Source organism: Halichoerus grypus, chromosome 7 (assembly GCF_964656455.1).
Source record: "Halichoerus grypus chromosome 7, mHalGry1.hap1.1, whole genome shotgun sequence".
In the NCBI taxonomy this organism is placed as follows: Eukaryota; Metazoa; Chordata; class Mammalia; order Carnivora; family Phocidae; genus Halichoerus; species Halichoerus grypus.
This window is the reverse complement of record NC_135718.1, coordinates 50,876,899-50,891,536: the sequence shown is the minus strand read 5'-3', so window position 1 is coordinate 50,891,536 and position 14,638 is coordinate 50,876,899. Positions and strand designations below refer to the sequence as shown.

General features: G+C 52.3%; 1 protein-coding gene across 1 annotated transcript; it reads right to left on the bottom strand.

Moving 5' to 3' along the window:
- Nucleotides 1-5,066: 5,066 nt before the first annotated feature.
- DUSP13B (dual specificity phosphatase 13B) lies at nt 5,067-12,945 on the bottom strand. The gene is made up of 5 exons (XM_078076856.1): nt 12,780-12,945; nt 11,649-11,743; nt 7,938-8,111; nt 6,029-6,249; nt 5,067-5,330 (listed from the first exon to the last, which is right to left on the bottom strand). Exons 1-5 carry the CDS (start codon nt 12,879-12,881, stop codon nt 5,128-5,130), a joined length of 795 nt encoding a protein of 264 aa, XP_077932982.1. The 5' UTR covers nt 12,882-12,945; the 3' UTR covers nt 5,067-5,127.
- Between the last annotated feature and the right edge of the window lie 1,693 nt (nt 12,946-14,638).

Here is a 14,638-nt window from a genome sequence, read left to right as displayed (position 1 = left end):
GATGGACTACATTTCCCAGCCTCCTCTGCAGCTGGGTTTGACCATGTGACTGAGTTCTGCTCATAGAACAGGAGGGGACATGATACATCTGGCCTCTACATTCTCCACGCCCTTGCTCCCCCTACCGTCCATGCCCCCACCAACCTGTGTTGTGAGGGAGAAATAAACTTTGCTTGTCGGAGCCATTAGCCTACCCTGACTAGGGCCCTGGTACATAATAAACTCTCAATTAAAGTTAGGGGCTCTCTGGCCTAACCTCTCTACACTTATGTTCTCATCTATAAAATGGGGGTGATGTTAGGAACTTATCCCATAGGGTCGTGAGGATGTGAGGATGGGATGAAATAATATATAGTTTGACTTAATGACTTAGCTCCTCTTTGATCACACTTATTTCATCTAAACGCTATGTACTATAAACCAGGTCATAATCACCTTTTTCTTAAAACAAAATTATCCATAATAAAGCCTCTTGAAGGTTTTAAAAGGATAACATGAATATTTTAGGCCTGAAGCCATTATAATGGTACCATTTAAATTCAGAATACTTTCTAAAATCCATTTGATAAGGGTTTCAAAACCTGAATATATAGAATAGGATGTTTCTAATTTTAAAAGATAGTCAGTTTATTTTTGACTTTTTAAATTAGGAAATATTTTAAGAAGAGGCACCTGGGTGGCTCAGTCACCTGGGTGTCCAACTCTTGGTTTCAGCTCAGGTCATGATCTCAGGGTCATAAGATCGAGCCCTGCATCAGGGTCTGTGCTCAGTGGGGAGTCTACTTGAGATCCTTTCTCTCTCTCTCCCTCCTCCTCTGCCCCTTTGCCCTGTTCTCATGCTTTGTCTCTCTCAACTAAATATATAAATCTTTAAAAAAAGAAAGAAAGAAAAAGAATACAAAAGAAAAGATGTAACAAGCACCTATATTCCCACAAGTCAATATGGTCAAATCTTAATATTTTGCTATATTTGATTTGTGTTTTTTTCCCTAAAGAAATAAAACTGGGGGGAAAATGATGTATCTAAAGCACTTAGCATAGTGCTTGGCATATGCAAAGCAGTCCATAATTGTCAGCAAGTTTCTCTAACTTTTTATTTTGAAATAATTTCATATTTACAGTTATAAAGCTAATAGAGACATTTCTTGTATACCCACCACCCAGCTGCCACTCACGTTAGCCTCTTACATAACCATGACCTATTTATCAAAGAGATCAAAACTGGTGTCACACTATTAACTAAAACACAAACTTTTCAGATTTCACCAGTTTTTCTACTTATACCCTTCTGTTCCAGGATCTAATCCTAAATACGATATTGCATTTAGGTCAGCTCATTTTTAATCATTCGTTCAACACTCTGAGAACACAGCCGACTTTCAGCCAGGGGCCCATGGACTATGTACTGTGACCATAATCACAGTTCTCCTTTTGGGGAGTTCTCCACATGTTGCACAAAGCACTTCCTATATTCCGCATGTAATCCTTACAACAATCCTGTATGTTGGCTATCATGACTCTCACGTTACAGATGAGAAAACTGGGTTATGGAGAGATGCACTGAGGTCACACACCTCAGCTAAAGGGCAGAGGTAAGATTTGAACCCAGGTAATCTGGCTCCAAGGTCATTCTCTTAATAATACCCCCACTTCTATCATGAGGCTGTTCTAGAGAAGAAGGGGGAGCAGATGCATCATCGCAGACTTCCCAGGACAAGCATGGCAGGCAGGAAGTCTTCCCGATGGAGATGCCAATCTCGAGCTCAACCTCTGTTTCCTCAGATGCTCTGGGGAATGTTTGGCCTTCCTACCACGTGCCTCCTCAGGGCTTCCCTCCCTTTTCTCCCTGCAGCCTCAGATTCTGAGCCCAAACCTCAAAGCTCCAAGGTGACTTGCTGAAACTCAAGCCCCAGGGTGTGGCTCTGTCCTAGATTCTGGGCACTCCCAGCCCAGCCAGCAGGGACAGGCTGCCCACACTCATAGACCTGGAGGCTGATTTAGAGACTGACTGCTGGAACCACTATTTGGGTCCCGCTGACGGTGCATGAGCAAGAAATAGCAACAAGGGCTGAATCGTCAGGCACAGGGGCATCCACAGGAATTGGGGGTGGGCAGATGGGTCTGTTGAGCAGGGACTAGCTTTGTCTATTCTGGAGAACAGGCGCCACCAAGCTGAGGATGACCTGAGAACAGTTTTCCATCCCCAGATTGGAGAGGGGCCCTGCCTGGTTGGGCTCCGCAGCACCAGCCCTTCTGCAATCCTCCAGCTAGGATGTATGTTCACCCTTTGGAAAAGGCTCGGAGAGCACCTCAGGTAGCTGACAACCAGCTGGGATTAGGACCAAGGGCTATAGGGAGGAGAGCAGGAAGCTGGCTGGGCAGTACTGGCCTTTTGAGGCCAGAGCCCAGAGATTCTTCATCCCCGGGGCACATTCCATCCTCATTTTATCTTCTCTGAGCCTTGGTTTGTTCAATGATAAAACGGGGATGTTCATCCCTACGGATCAGACAAGGCAGCATATGTTTGTGCAGTTTATGAATTGCAGAAGGAGGAATGGGGGCTAAGCACAACTTGTGCTCAACTCACTCAGAGGGGCACCCCAACTTGGAGCTGCGTCTGCTTGGGAGAAAGGGACACCTTTTCCTCAACCAAGCCCAGCAGTGATAAGCCTGAAAGGCTGATTTGCTCCAAGAAGGCACTTTTTAAAAAAATTTAATTTATTTATTTGAGAGAGAGAGAGCACTAGAGAGCGAGAGTAAGCAGGAGCGGGGTGGGGGGTGGGGCAGAGGGAGAGGGCAAAGCAGGCTCCCCGCTCAGCAGGGAGCCCTATGCAGGGCTCAATCCCAGGACCCTGGGATCATGACCTGAGCTGAAGGCAGACGCTTCACCGACTGAGCCACCCAGGCTCCTGGAGGCACCTTTTTTGGTTGATGCAAAGGAAAAGCACCTGCCCTCTGGAAATAGACCCGATGGCAGAGAAGGGCAAGGACCCCTCTGCGCAGAAGGCAGAGCTGGCCCCAGACAGCGCTGGTGGGGAGTGAGGAGGAAGTGTCAAAGGTGGCCAAAGAAGAATGAGATGTGCTGGGAAGAAGGTGTCGGGGTGCCCAAGGGGTGAGTATGCAGGTGGAGCTCGGGGAAGAGGTGGGGCCCTCTGGAGGCAGGCCCACTCCTGGGGCCAGCGATGATCCACTCCCCCTGGCGACCTCTATAGAGAAGGCCTGGTGGCTGTGGGGACAACATGTAGTTGTGGTCCACATGACCACAGAGCTCCACCTGAGGGCGGGATTATAGCCAGAGTGTGGGAGCCACGGGAACCTTGAGACCATGGGTAGCCTGATCAGAGACAGCCACTTGAAAGAGAATGACGAGGCACCAGTAAATTATGATTCAGAGTGATGGGTGACATCACAAAAGGTGGATGGACATTTTGGCAGCCCAAGGATGAGCCCTTCTCTCAGGTTTAGAGGGTCCAGAAGAACTAAACTGAGACTCATAGAGACCCTGGTGAGAATGGCTGAGGGTGGTACATTCAGGTCGTACGATCTGAAGTATGTGCAAAGTACCAGAGGTAAGAGAACGTGGTGCATTCTGGAAACTGCAAGGGAATTTACCATTTCTTAATTACATGGTGTGTATGGAACAGATTTACAGGAGATAAGGCTAGAGATACAGGAAGGTTCTCAGATAATGAAGCATCTTTATACTTTATCGAGTTTTTTGTACTTAGGGTGTTGTAAGCAGAGTAGTGACGTGATCAGATCTCCATTTTAGTAAGATGTCTGCGTGGAGACTTGGATGGGCAAGGCTGGAGGCAGAGAGACTAATAGTGGGCTGCTACTGGTGATCCAGGGTCCAGGGGAGAGGTGAGGGTGCCTCGAACTTGGGTACTCACAACAAAGATGAAGCTAAGTGAGCAGATCTGAGTGATACCGAGGAGGTAGAATCACAGGCTAATTGTCTGAGAGGCAGGAGTCCAAGATAACACCCATCACTGACTTGAGCAATAATGACTGTCAGAACTCTTCACTCAAATGAAGAAGTAGGAAGAATTCAGCCGGTGGGGAGGGGCTGAGGAAAAGCACAGCTGAGTATGAAATTCAAGTGCAATATTCAAATAGAGGTGGGCAATGGGATACAGAGGTTTGAAGCTCAGGGGAGAGAACTGGGCTGCCGTGGGGCGTCTAGGAGTCATCAGCCTGGAGATGTGAACTGAGGCTGTGGGGGTGATAGGACCCCCCCAGCAGGGTGGGAACTCTGCAGGAGAGAAGAGGCAGCGGCCAGAACCCTGAGGAACCTGGGGGCTTTTTACATTGTTTTATTAGGGCACAAATACGAAGAAACTCAGAACGAAATCTTTTGCTCCATCATATAACCATCCTTCGCCTGGGATTTCTGGGCTGTCTCCTCCCCAGACCCTATCCTCTTGGTTAATGCTTGTGTTTTCCAGATGCCTCTCGTTTGAGTCAGTCCTTTTGAAAGTACAGCGTAGATGAAAAGATTCAAGAGATGCTACTTGCACAGCAAGTTTTTGACGATCGCTTTTTGCTAGGGTGGGCATGGAAGGGATGCTGACGCATTGAACATTGGTCTTGATTCCGACAACCTAGCTCTTGGGTGAAGGTATGAGGGAGGACAAGATGAGGAAAGGGCCAGCTAGGTTCAGGACCCGTACCCTCACTCCTCCCTTCTGCACCCGAGGCAGATACCACTGATTAATCCTCACCTGCCCTCTGTCTTCATGGAGACTTGACATGGACTCAGATTCTTTCTGTAGGCTGCCATCATGCTGACTCAGAGCTGGCAAGCCTTCTGGACCCTCGTGACCAACCTGGGAGTAAGACACCACCCCACAAACCACCAGAAGATCTCCTGTCTTTATTATGATGAACCTTTTATTATAGAGACAGACTGAACTCTCTTGTATAAAGAATCTCTGGATTGGGTCAGGGAAATCCACCTGCTAAAGATCACCACTCAATTCTCCCTGCTTCTGCCTCAGCTAAGCCCCCACTTGCTATTGATGCCTCAAGGTCATTGGAAACAGCAGAGGCTGCTGTCCCCAGGGCCAGGCTGGCTGGGCTGGGCCATGCTGGCCAGAGGGTCAGGGTTCCCGGCTGCTCACCAAGTCAGAGCCGCCCCGTCTCCCGCCCCAGTCGGTTGTCCAGAACCTGGAGCTGCCGGAGGAAGCCCGAGTTGGGGCAGATATCACGGTGGGCCTGCACCGTCTGGATGGCCTCCACCAGGGTCATATTCTCGCAGATCATGAGGAAGGCCAGGACAACCGTAGCAGAGCGGCTCACCCCCATAGCACAGTGTACCAGCACACGGCCTGTGGGAAGAACCAACCTGGGGTCAGCTACCTGCCCTCGCACTGACCACCCCACTGGGAATTGGAGATCCTTCTGGCCATCCTTCAGCCCACCTGTCACAGCACCCTGGCGTACTGACAATGTTCTCACACTCAGATGGGGCAGCTGAGGCCCAGAGAGGGAAAGGGACTGGCTCAAGGTCACACAGCAAGTTAGTGGCCCAGCTAAGCTTAACAGCTGGGATTCCCTTTTCCAGGTCCAAGGTGCTTCCTCTGGCATCCTTTGCAACTCTGGCAGGGTGAGAGGGGGTATAGGATTTCTGGAGTCCCCTGGATTTGTGGCAGATGACAGGGGGTGTCCACCTACCTCCCTTTCCCCCCAGTTCTGCCCCTTCCCCATCCCTGCAGCCCTATGCCAAGGCCTCATCTTAGAAGGGCCTTCTCAGCCTTTGCTAGGTCCTGTACCTTCTGTCCAACACACTTCCTGGGGGATATGGTTACACTGACAACCACATCAGACCTTAACTATGTCTGATTGTTGGTGCCCCGAAGGGGACACTCACTAAATGGTAGTAGCTCATTGCTCCATGGGGTGGGAAGGTTGCTGAAGAGGTCTGTGACTCCAGACACCCAACCCACCTGTGCTACTGCAAAAAGTGCCCCAGATCTCACCCCCCCAACCCCCACCCACGACCCTAGTGCCTTCCCCAGCAGCTCACCTTGGGGAACACTGAGGGCAGTTCGGATGTATCGAGCAACAGGTAGAAAGTAGACACTGAGGTCAAAGAAGGGGTTGTCATCAGCCTCAATGCCATAGTACTCCAAGGGCATTCCACGGTAAAACCTGGCACCTGTGTCCACTTGAAACTTGCCCGCAGCAACGTTCACAACATGGGTGATGCCCAGCTGGGTCAGCTTGCTCTTGTCCCGGGCTGCATACCTGGAGGGAAGGCATGGGGGAGTTGAGAGGTGGAGCAGGTCTTGTTGGGGCCCCTCTGGCTGGGCTGGAACTTATCCCCTTCCCTCCTCTGCCGTCCCCCTCCAAGTGTGAGACTGGAAAGAGTGAATAGGCCTGAGTGAAGGGGCTCCTCTAGTTGGAGTTCAAGATTCCCTTTCACTCTGGCCAAGGGCAGTCTGGCCACATGCATCAAAACCCTTAAAAATATACAAAATATATACATGTTTTGCTTCAGCAAGTTCCCTTCTAGGAACTTAAAAAAATCCAATGTGTGCCCACAGATGTATATAAAGTGGATCTAATGACATTCAAGATAGTGAAAAATTGGAAAAAATCACTAAATATCCTATAACAGGAGACTGAGTATGGTATAGCTAAATGAAATACTGTGCAACCCCCAAAATGTTGTAGCTGCAGGTAAAGGAGGAAAGGTGTCTGTGCTATATTGAGAACCTGTGAAAAATGCAGGATACAATATAGAACCTTGCTTAAAAATGTTTTCAAAAGATGTTATGTGGTTCCATTTAAAAAGCTTTCTACATAAAGTAGGTTGCAAAATGGGACTAGAACGGGGTATCATTTTTGTAAAAAAACGTGAAAAGGCCTTTATGTACGTATGTGTATATGCATTTTTTAAAAAGTCAACGAGGATTTTATTGCTGGTTATCTGGTGGGGGGATAGCATATTTGCCGTATTATTAGCAAGACGTTGAATCATATTTTCTAAATATTATGGAAAATTTCTAAAATCCACATATATTGATCCATATGTTTCAAACTTTAGGAAAACTTTTGGGAAAATGACTCACCATTCTTTTTTTTTTTTTTTTTTTTTTTTAAAGATTTTATTTATTTATTTGAGAGAGAGAATGAGATAGAGCATGAGAGGGTCAGAGGGAGAAGCAGACTCCCTACCAAGCAGGGAGCCTGATGTGGGACTCGATCCCGGGACTCCAGGATCATGACCTGAGCCGAAGGCAGTCGCTTAACCAACTGAGCCACCCAGGCGCCCATGACTCACCATTCTACTTTCTTTATAACTGTACACCCAAGAGAAGCTTGTGTGTGTATGTGTTCCCAGGACCCATGTACCAGACTGTTTCTAGGATCACTGTTCACAATAGCCAAAAAGTCAAAACAACTCAGATGTCCATATACAATCAAACGGATAAACTGCAGTATATTCACACAAATGAATAGTATACAGCAATGAAAAGTGAGTGAGTGGCAGCTGCTTAGAACATGGGTGAATCTGACAATATTGAGCAAATAATGCCAGGCACAAAATGCACACAATATGATTCCATTCATATAACTTTAAAAGACAAGCAAAACTAACTATATTGTTAGGTATATAGATGTTAAAACTATAAAGAAAAGCAAGGAGATAATTATTCCAACACTTAGGAATTATCTACAGGGGAAGGGGTTATGTTGAGAAGGGTCAGTTACTTCTGGGGCGTAAGGAACGTCCTGTTTCTTGACGTGGATGGGGAAACCGTTCATAATGTGCTGTGTGCATTTTTCTTATGTGTGTTCTGTTTCCGCGGTTAAAATTAGTAACATAAGAGGATAGGATCGTGTGGAGAGAGGGTGGGAGGCCAAGAGGGTGTCACCTCTGCCCCTGCAGGACTCTGGGAGAGGCTCGCCTTCTGTCCCCTTGTACTTACGCATCTCCTAGGAAGAGGTTAGGCCAGACCTCATTGACATGGCTCAGCATGGCGGCCCGACGGACCCACAGCAAGCGTTGGAGGTAGGCCAGTGTGGGCGGCTGGTAGGGGGACCCCCGGACTGCCCCGTGGATCTTGGGCCTCCGGAGATCCTGCTTCTGCAGCGAGTCCATCCTGAAACAGAATGGACACTATGGCGGTTGGGGGCAGGATCCCCACCAGTGAGTGGGTCCAGCTGATGGAGGTGCGGGGCAGGCATGGTGCAGTGCCCAGGGGCCACCAGGATGCAGCAGGAAGGGCCTCAACTATTTTGGATGAGGTTATTAACCAGCTCAGCTGGGGCTGAGGCCTAGATCCTTTTCCCAGGGAACGAGGGAATCAATTCCTTGTCACTGCTGTGGAGCTGGGAAGGTCTCTCCTGCCCTTTCCAGAGGTCCCAGATGTTAGAAGCTTTGGCCAAGGGGCCCTTGGAGTTCCCTGTCTGTAGCAACTAGTCAGTACAGACACCCCACCTTCCTTCAGTCACTGGTACTTGGGACTTTGTAGGGATGGGGACCACAGAGTGCACCTAGGAAGGCCCCACAACCTGGCAGTTCATCTCAAGCCCCCTCCTCTGCTACTTCCAGGGCTGGTCCCCAGGTCCCTGGTCCCTCACAGTTTCGGGTGCTTGAAGGGCAGAGCCCATCTCAAGAATGAGGGGTCCTGGGCCATGAAATGGCATTTGAGAGCATCTCCATACAGAGTAAGCTGATGCCTCTTAAGGGCCTGAGGCCTCACTTGGGGTAGGTCCCTATTTTACAGAGGAGGAAGCTGAAGGTCAGACAGAATGTTTTAAGCGACGCCCAAAGCTGTGTGGCTGATAGGGAGCAAGGCTGGGGTTTCAATCCAGTTAAGCCCCTTCAGTTCTGTCTCCAGGCCTTCCAGTTGCCACCTTTGGAGACTCCAGAGAGTGGTCACTAAGCCATCTGTCTCCACAGGGGAGCCTGGTGCCGCTGTCACACATCTCCCTCCAGACCTGGGATTTGCCTCCTTACCCCCACGACTCAGGCCAGGGCTGCAGGTCAGGCCTCACCCAGGTGGGGTGGCTTGTGTCAGGAGTCGGCTGTCTGGGGGTATCCGGGCCCCTGCAGAGCTGGGAGGTCAGTGGCACCAGAACCTTCGGCTGGTGCGGTGCTGGGAAGGAGTGCCTATCTTGGCTAATCGTCCCTGGCCGCCTCAACCAGTAACTAGGGAGGGTACAAACTGGGAAGAACATCCTTTCTCTTGGGTAGCCAGTGACAGGACCAGGAAGAGAAATGGGCACCCAGGAGGCCACTGGCTTGGCCAAGCTCACCCAGTGGGCAGCCGGTGGGCAGGGTGGAAGTGAAGACCCAGCTTTCCCCTTCATCCCCCACTGTGACCTCTCAGGGCAGGCTGAGTGGCCTGCCACCTACCTAGGGCATGGCCTGGGGCCAGGAATGGGGGAGTGGGTACAGGGATGGGACTCAGCAGCCAAGCGGAACCTGGCCAGGGCGGGTTCCGCCCGGAACACAAATGCTGTGAAGTGGCTAGAATTCCAGGTCCTTCCCTTGGAGCCGGTGGGGGTGGGGTCTAAGAGCAGACCTAGGCCGCTGTGGACTGAAGTGCAGTCCTTCCAAACCCCCAGGCCCCGCTCTGCTTGACATCTCTTTGGGACGAAAGGCTCTTGGCCTGGGAACTCCCCATGGACATGGGAGGCTACCTGAAGTGGTGGAAAGAGAACTTCAGAGGGAGGGAGGACAGCGTGGCCATAGCTCATTCTGTGGCCTCCAGCAAGTCTTTGCTCCTGTCTGGGCCATGGCCTGTCTGTCTCGTGTGCGATATCCTGCCCTTGCCTGAATTTAGGATTCCCTGGGGGGTCTGACATGAGAACGAGAGCAGCGGCTGGGTTTGTGGTAACCACAGGGTAGGGAGCAGCATAATGTGTTGGGGGTGGGGAAGGCCCCAGGCCCCAGGCCCCAGGCCCCAGGCTTACCCAAGAGCCACACTGGTGTGAACCCAAAAGCTGGGGCTGAGTGAGCTGCAGGTGGGCTTGAAATGGAGCTCCGGGAAGGCGGGCAGGCCCACCCCGGCCTCTGAGCTTGGCGTGGGGTATGGCCGCCACCCTGTGGCCAGTGGGTGAGTTGCAGCCCAGCTGTGCTGGGGAGCAGGCAGCCCGGCTCTGGCTGAGACAGAGCTGGTCCCAGGGGGCTCCCAGGAAGAGAAGGAAACAGCATAGGGGTCAGGAATTGGGGGCTGCTAGGCCACAGTTCATGTTTCAACCTCTGAGGGGCCTTAGATCCAAGTCTGGAGAATGGGGCCTTTTCCTTGGCCTTAGGGGCTACTCCTTGTCTGGTCCCACCTAGAGCCTCACACCTGATGCTCATGGATGTACCCCCACACCTGTCTGCTTTATCCCCCTGGGGTCCAGCCCTCTGCCCAAGGGCTCATCCTTCAAGCTCCAGACACACCCAAGGAAGGGAAGTTGGTGGGCGAAGCATGGGCCCAACATTTCGTAGGGACGGGCCAGGCCTGGCTCTCCTCATTCCCTCCAGCCTGCATTCTGCCTCCTTCCTGTGTCTTCTCCCTAAGCCCAACGGCTGCCTCCGTAAGCAGTTGCTTCTCTGCTCTTGTGCTGTTTACAAGCTGAGGCGCTTGTTTTCTGTCTTTGTGTGCGTCCCTCCTCCTCTCCATGTGGCTCTCCGCAGCCTCTCATAGGAGCTCATGCTCTTCCACCGTGCTTGCCACACCGCCCGGCATTGCCGTGGCCTCAGGCACAGGCCTCCTCAGGGCAAGGGGGCAGCTGTGGCCATCCACCTCCTCAGCTCCAGATGTTCCCGCTGGTCCTTCCCTCCTACCCAGTCTCTCTGCTTCCCCCTCCTCCACCCCCCCCCAAGCAGATGGGACTGTGGCCACAGGACAGTGGAGGCCAGGGGATCTCAGGGCAGGACGCAGGAGGAGTCTGGTGAAGGACGCCTTGGGGCAGGTAGCAGGTGGGCAGCCGATGGTGAGCTGCCAGTGGGGCTCAGCACTCAGCTTGCAGGCCCGGGAGGAGGACAGATCTGGGCAGAGCTCTCAGGTCTGGTATTTGTGTGGTCTTCGCTGAGCCAGTTCCTTCATGGGGCTGCTGTGAGAATTTCATGAGGTACTAAATATAAGGCCCCTTCCCTAGGGCCTGTCTTATGATAGATGCAAAGGGTGCATCTTAATATTATCATTACTATTATTACTCTTATCCTTTCAAGCCTCAGCCATATCCTGGCTGGAGGGTAACCTCCCCACAGGGCAGTGAGGCTTAGTCTCCATCTCTTTGTGTTTCTTGAGGTTTCTTTCTCTGTCCAGCAATAATTGTAATTATATTCGCCACTTACTAAGGATGTACTATGTATCAGACAGAGCTAAATGCTTACATTTTCTCATTGGATCCTCACAGTACCCTTATGAAGCAGATAATATTATCATCCCCATTTTACAGATGAGGAAACTGAGGCTCAGAGAGATTAAGCAATATGTTCAAGGTCACACAGCCAATTAACATGGGATCCAGGATTCAAGACCATGTCTTTCTGACTCTGCTTTGTCTGTGCTCTGTCTCTAACCCAGTCTGTCCTCCAATCTAACCCAGTCCCTCCACAACACACACAGGCCCAGGTGCCCTGGCCCTCATGACCCAGCATGCTCCGTGACCCCCCTGAAATAGGGGCCCTCACCCACCTGTGGGGATATCTGGCCCAGGCTGTGGTCTTCTCTGACGGGCACTTTGTGCTGTCTGCTTCCAGCTCCCTGTCTCCGCACACTTGATGCTGTTTCTATTTTTTGATTTGAGTTTAATTATAAAGCATGATGTGCTGCTCCCCTCTTCTGGCCTCCCCCTGACACTCCCAACTCACCCACTGGTCCCTGGCATGGTCAGTGCCAAGCCCAGCCAGGCACCTGGCCTTGCCGGGGGTGGAGGCAGCCCGCAGGGGTCTGCTTGTGGTCTGGGTGTATGCGAATGTTGATTGTGGGGCAGAGAGAAGGAAGATCTGAGAAGCCATTTTCAAAGCTCCCTTGACCTTCAAGGGTGGTGCGAAGCACGGGCAGGTTAGAGCTGGAAGAATCTTCCATGGAGGAGGGCAGAAAAGAGACTAGCCCAAACCACACGCAAACTGTCAGCAAGGCCAACAACAGAACCCAGGTCCCCGGGTGCTTGGCTGGGAGCTGAGAATTATAGGACTAGCCCAGGATTCAGCTCTAGAAGACTCAGGCTGAGGAAAGTGGGGATACACTTACAAAGGTGTAGGTGAGGTTCAGAGCAGGCCTTTAGAACGGCCCTGGTCTGCAGTCAGAAGCTGTGTGTCTAGAAGCCACTGTGCCCTCTGCCAGGCTCCTCCCTCCCCCAGAAGGCCTTCCTAACCCAGACCTCACTGTCCCTTGAGGCCAACCAGATGGTCTTTTAGGTCCCTCCCAAGGCCACTGGAGTCAGTTAAGGACCTTGGATTTGGGCCTGTTAAGAACCCTTCCTGCTTCCTGTCAAGAACCTCTTCCCGGAGACCCTCCCCATATACTCATATACTTCAGTATACTCTTCCCCACTCACACTCCCAGATGACCGACACAGAGACCTCTGCATTCCCGCAGCCACAGCTACACGGGGTCTCTGAAGTCTGAACTCCAGGAGCTAGGGCTCAGCCCCTGCTGGGCTTCCCTGAGCCCTGGGGAGAGCTGATGGACGCAGCTGCGGCCAAGGGCTATCACCAACACTTAGAATCCCCTCCTGCTCTCCTCCCATCCTCGCACCCCAGGGAACTTGGAGTCCTGGCTGAGGAGCCTCAGGGATTGGCTGAGAAGGCAGCCCGTTCCCACCTGTGGGGACTGAAGACAGTAGCCGACCCGGAGTGCAGGCAGCAGGAGGAAGGAGATGGGGTAGCAGGCTCTAGGGCGGACCACACACTGGCTTCTTACCATCTTCTTGGTATCCACCTGGGCCAGAGCCTCCAGCAGCACCAACAGGGCCAGTGCCAGGGACACAAAGTGGCACAGCCCCGTGGCAGGGAGGAAGGACCAGCTCTGGGGGAGAGATGAGCTCCATGTTATAGGCTGGCAACCCAAGGCCCAGACTGGCTGGGACTTGTCAGGGTAGGGGCAGGAACTGCCGCCTAAACCTGCCTCTGCCTTGAGCCCTCTGTGCAAGGTCAGGTGGGTATGGGTGCTCAGAGAGAGAAGGCAGGTTTGGGGCCCAGGGCTCATGGAGAGAAATGACCTCTCCCCATCATCTTTCAGAGTCCCTGTGTACGGCCACATAGGTTGCACACTTCGTAACTCCTGGGGGCTCCAGTTGCATTGGTGGATGGCACCTCCAGGACCTGTGCAATGCTGTGGCCCGACTGATTTCCCCAAAGCCAGCTGCCTGATGGGAAAGATGCTGAGGCCAGAGGTCAGGGTATTCAAGGGCTCCAGGCCAAGGAAGTGGGGCAATTGGGCATAATCAGAGATTTGCTGTTCTACCAGTTTCCTAAAACGTGTTTAGAGGAGAGAGCAGGATGGGAACATGCCATTCCTGTCTCCCTCTTGGCTCCCCATACCCGCAGAGCTCCCCACAACAGTTTCCCACCCAGCTCAGCCCTGGGCCTGATCCCCAAACCAGCTATAACCGTGATTTTCTTCCATTATACTCACCCCCAAACTCTAAATCTAGCTCTCTGTCCTGCCCTAATCCTCACCCCCAAGATGCTCACCCTCCTGCCAGCATCAGGAAGGGGGCAGGGTACTAAAGTGCCCCCCTTGGTGGCTCTGGTTATGCATTCAGAGACAAAAACAGCTTTTGGTGGAGGGCTGGGCAAGGGGAAATTCAATCCACACCCCGGGAAGCTCTTGGCAGGAGAAAGCTGCCACTTTTCCAACTCGTAAGAGAGCCTAGGCCAGTCACCCACCCCTAGCCGGCAGACCCTCTGAGCCAGGGGGTGCTGGGGCACACAGCCCAAGTCAGGGCTGAGGAGAGATGAGGGAAGGAGCAGCATGGGTAGGAGTTAGAGGTGGGCTAGGGCCAGTGGAAAGCAGCCCTGGGGCTTAACTCCCTAGCCGATGGCCCTCCGGGGGGATGTGAATGTGAGGAAGGTGGGCTGTTGGAGACAGACAGGAACAGATCCGGCCGGGGAGTGGTGGGAGAGGAAGGGCCGTGGTCACTGCGCTTCTCACAACGATGGAGCCTGCACAGCCATCCACCACAGGAAGGGATACCCCTGCCTCCTCCCAGCTGAGCTGGAGGAAAACTTTTCAAAGGTGGCAGTTCCAGATGCCAAGGAAATTGAAGCAGCACACTGGGACCTCCAGCAGCAATGGGGAGACCTAGGGGAGGAGGTATTGAGGATCTGTTCCTCGTATGCAACTTAAGGAACGTCTGCTAATGCTCCAAATGCCCTGCACACAGAGCAGCAGGGCAGGGGGTAAATGGAAGCAGAAAGGAGCTGGATAGACTTCCAGAAGACCTCTATGTCCCACAGGGATTCCCCGGAACCAGAGAGGGAGCAAAGTCAGGGAGGCTCCTTCTGTGGATCTCTGAGATCAGACTGTCCGGGGGGGCGGGGGGTGCAGATAGGGAGCAGGGTGCTGGGTCCAAGGCAGGGAATGGAATGGCATGGTGACAGGAGAACTGGGTATCAAGCACGGCTCATGTGAGGGGGCCATGGCTGGTGGCAGGAGCCCCTGTTCTCCTTCCCCATTGT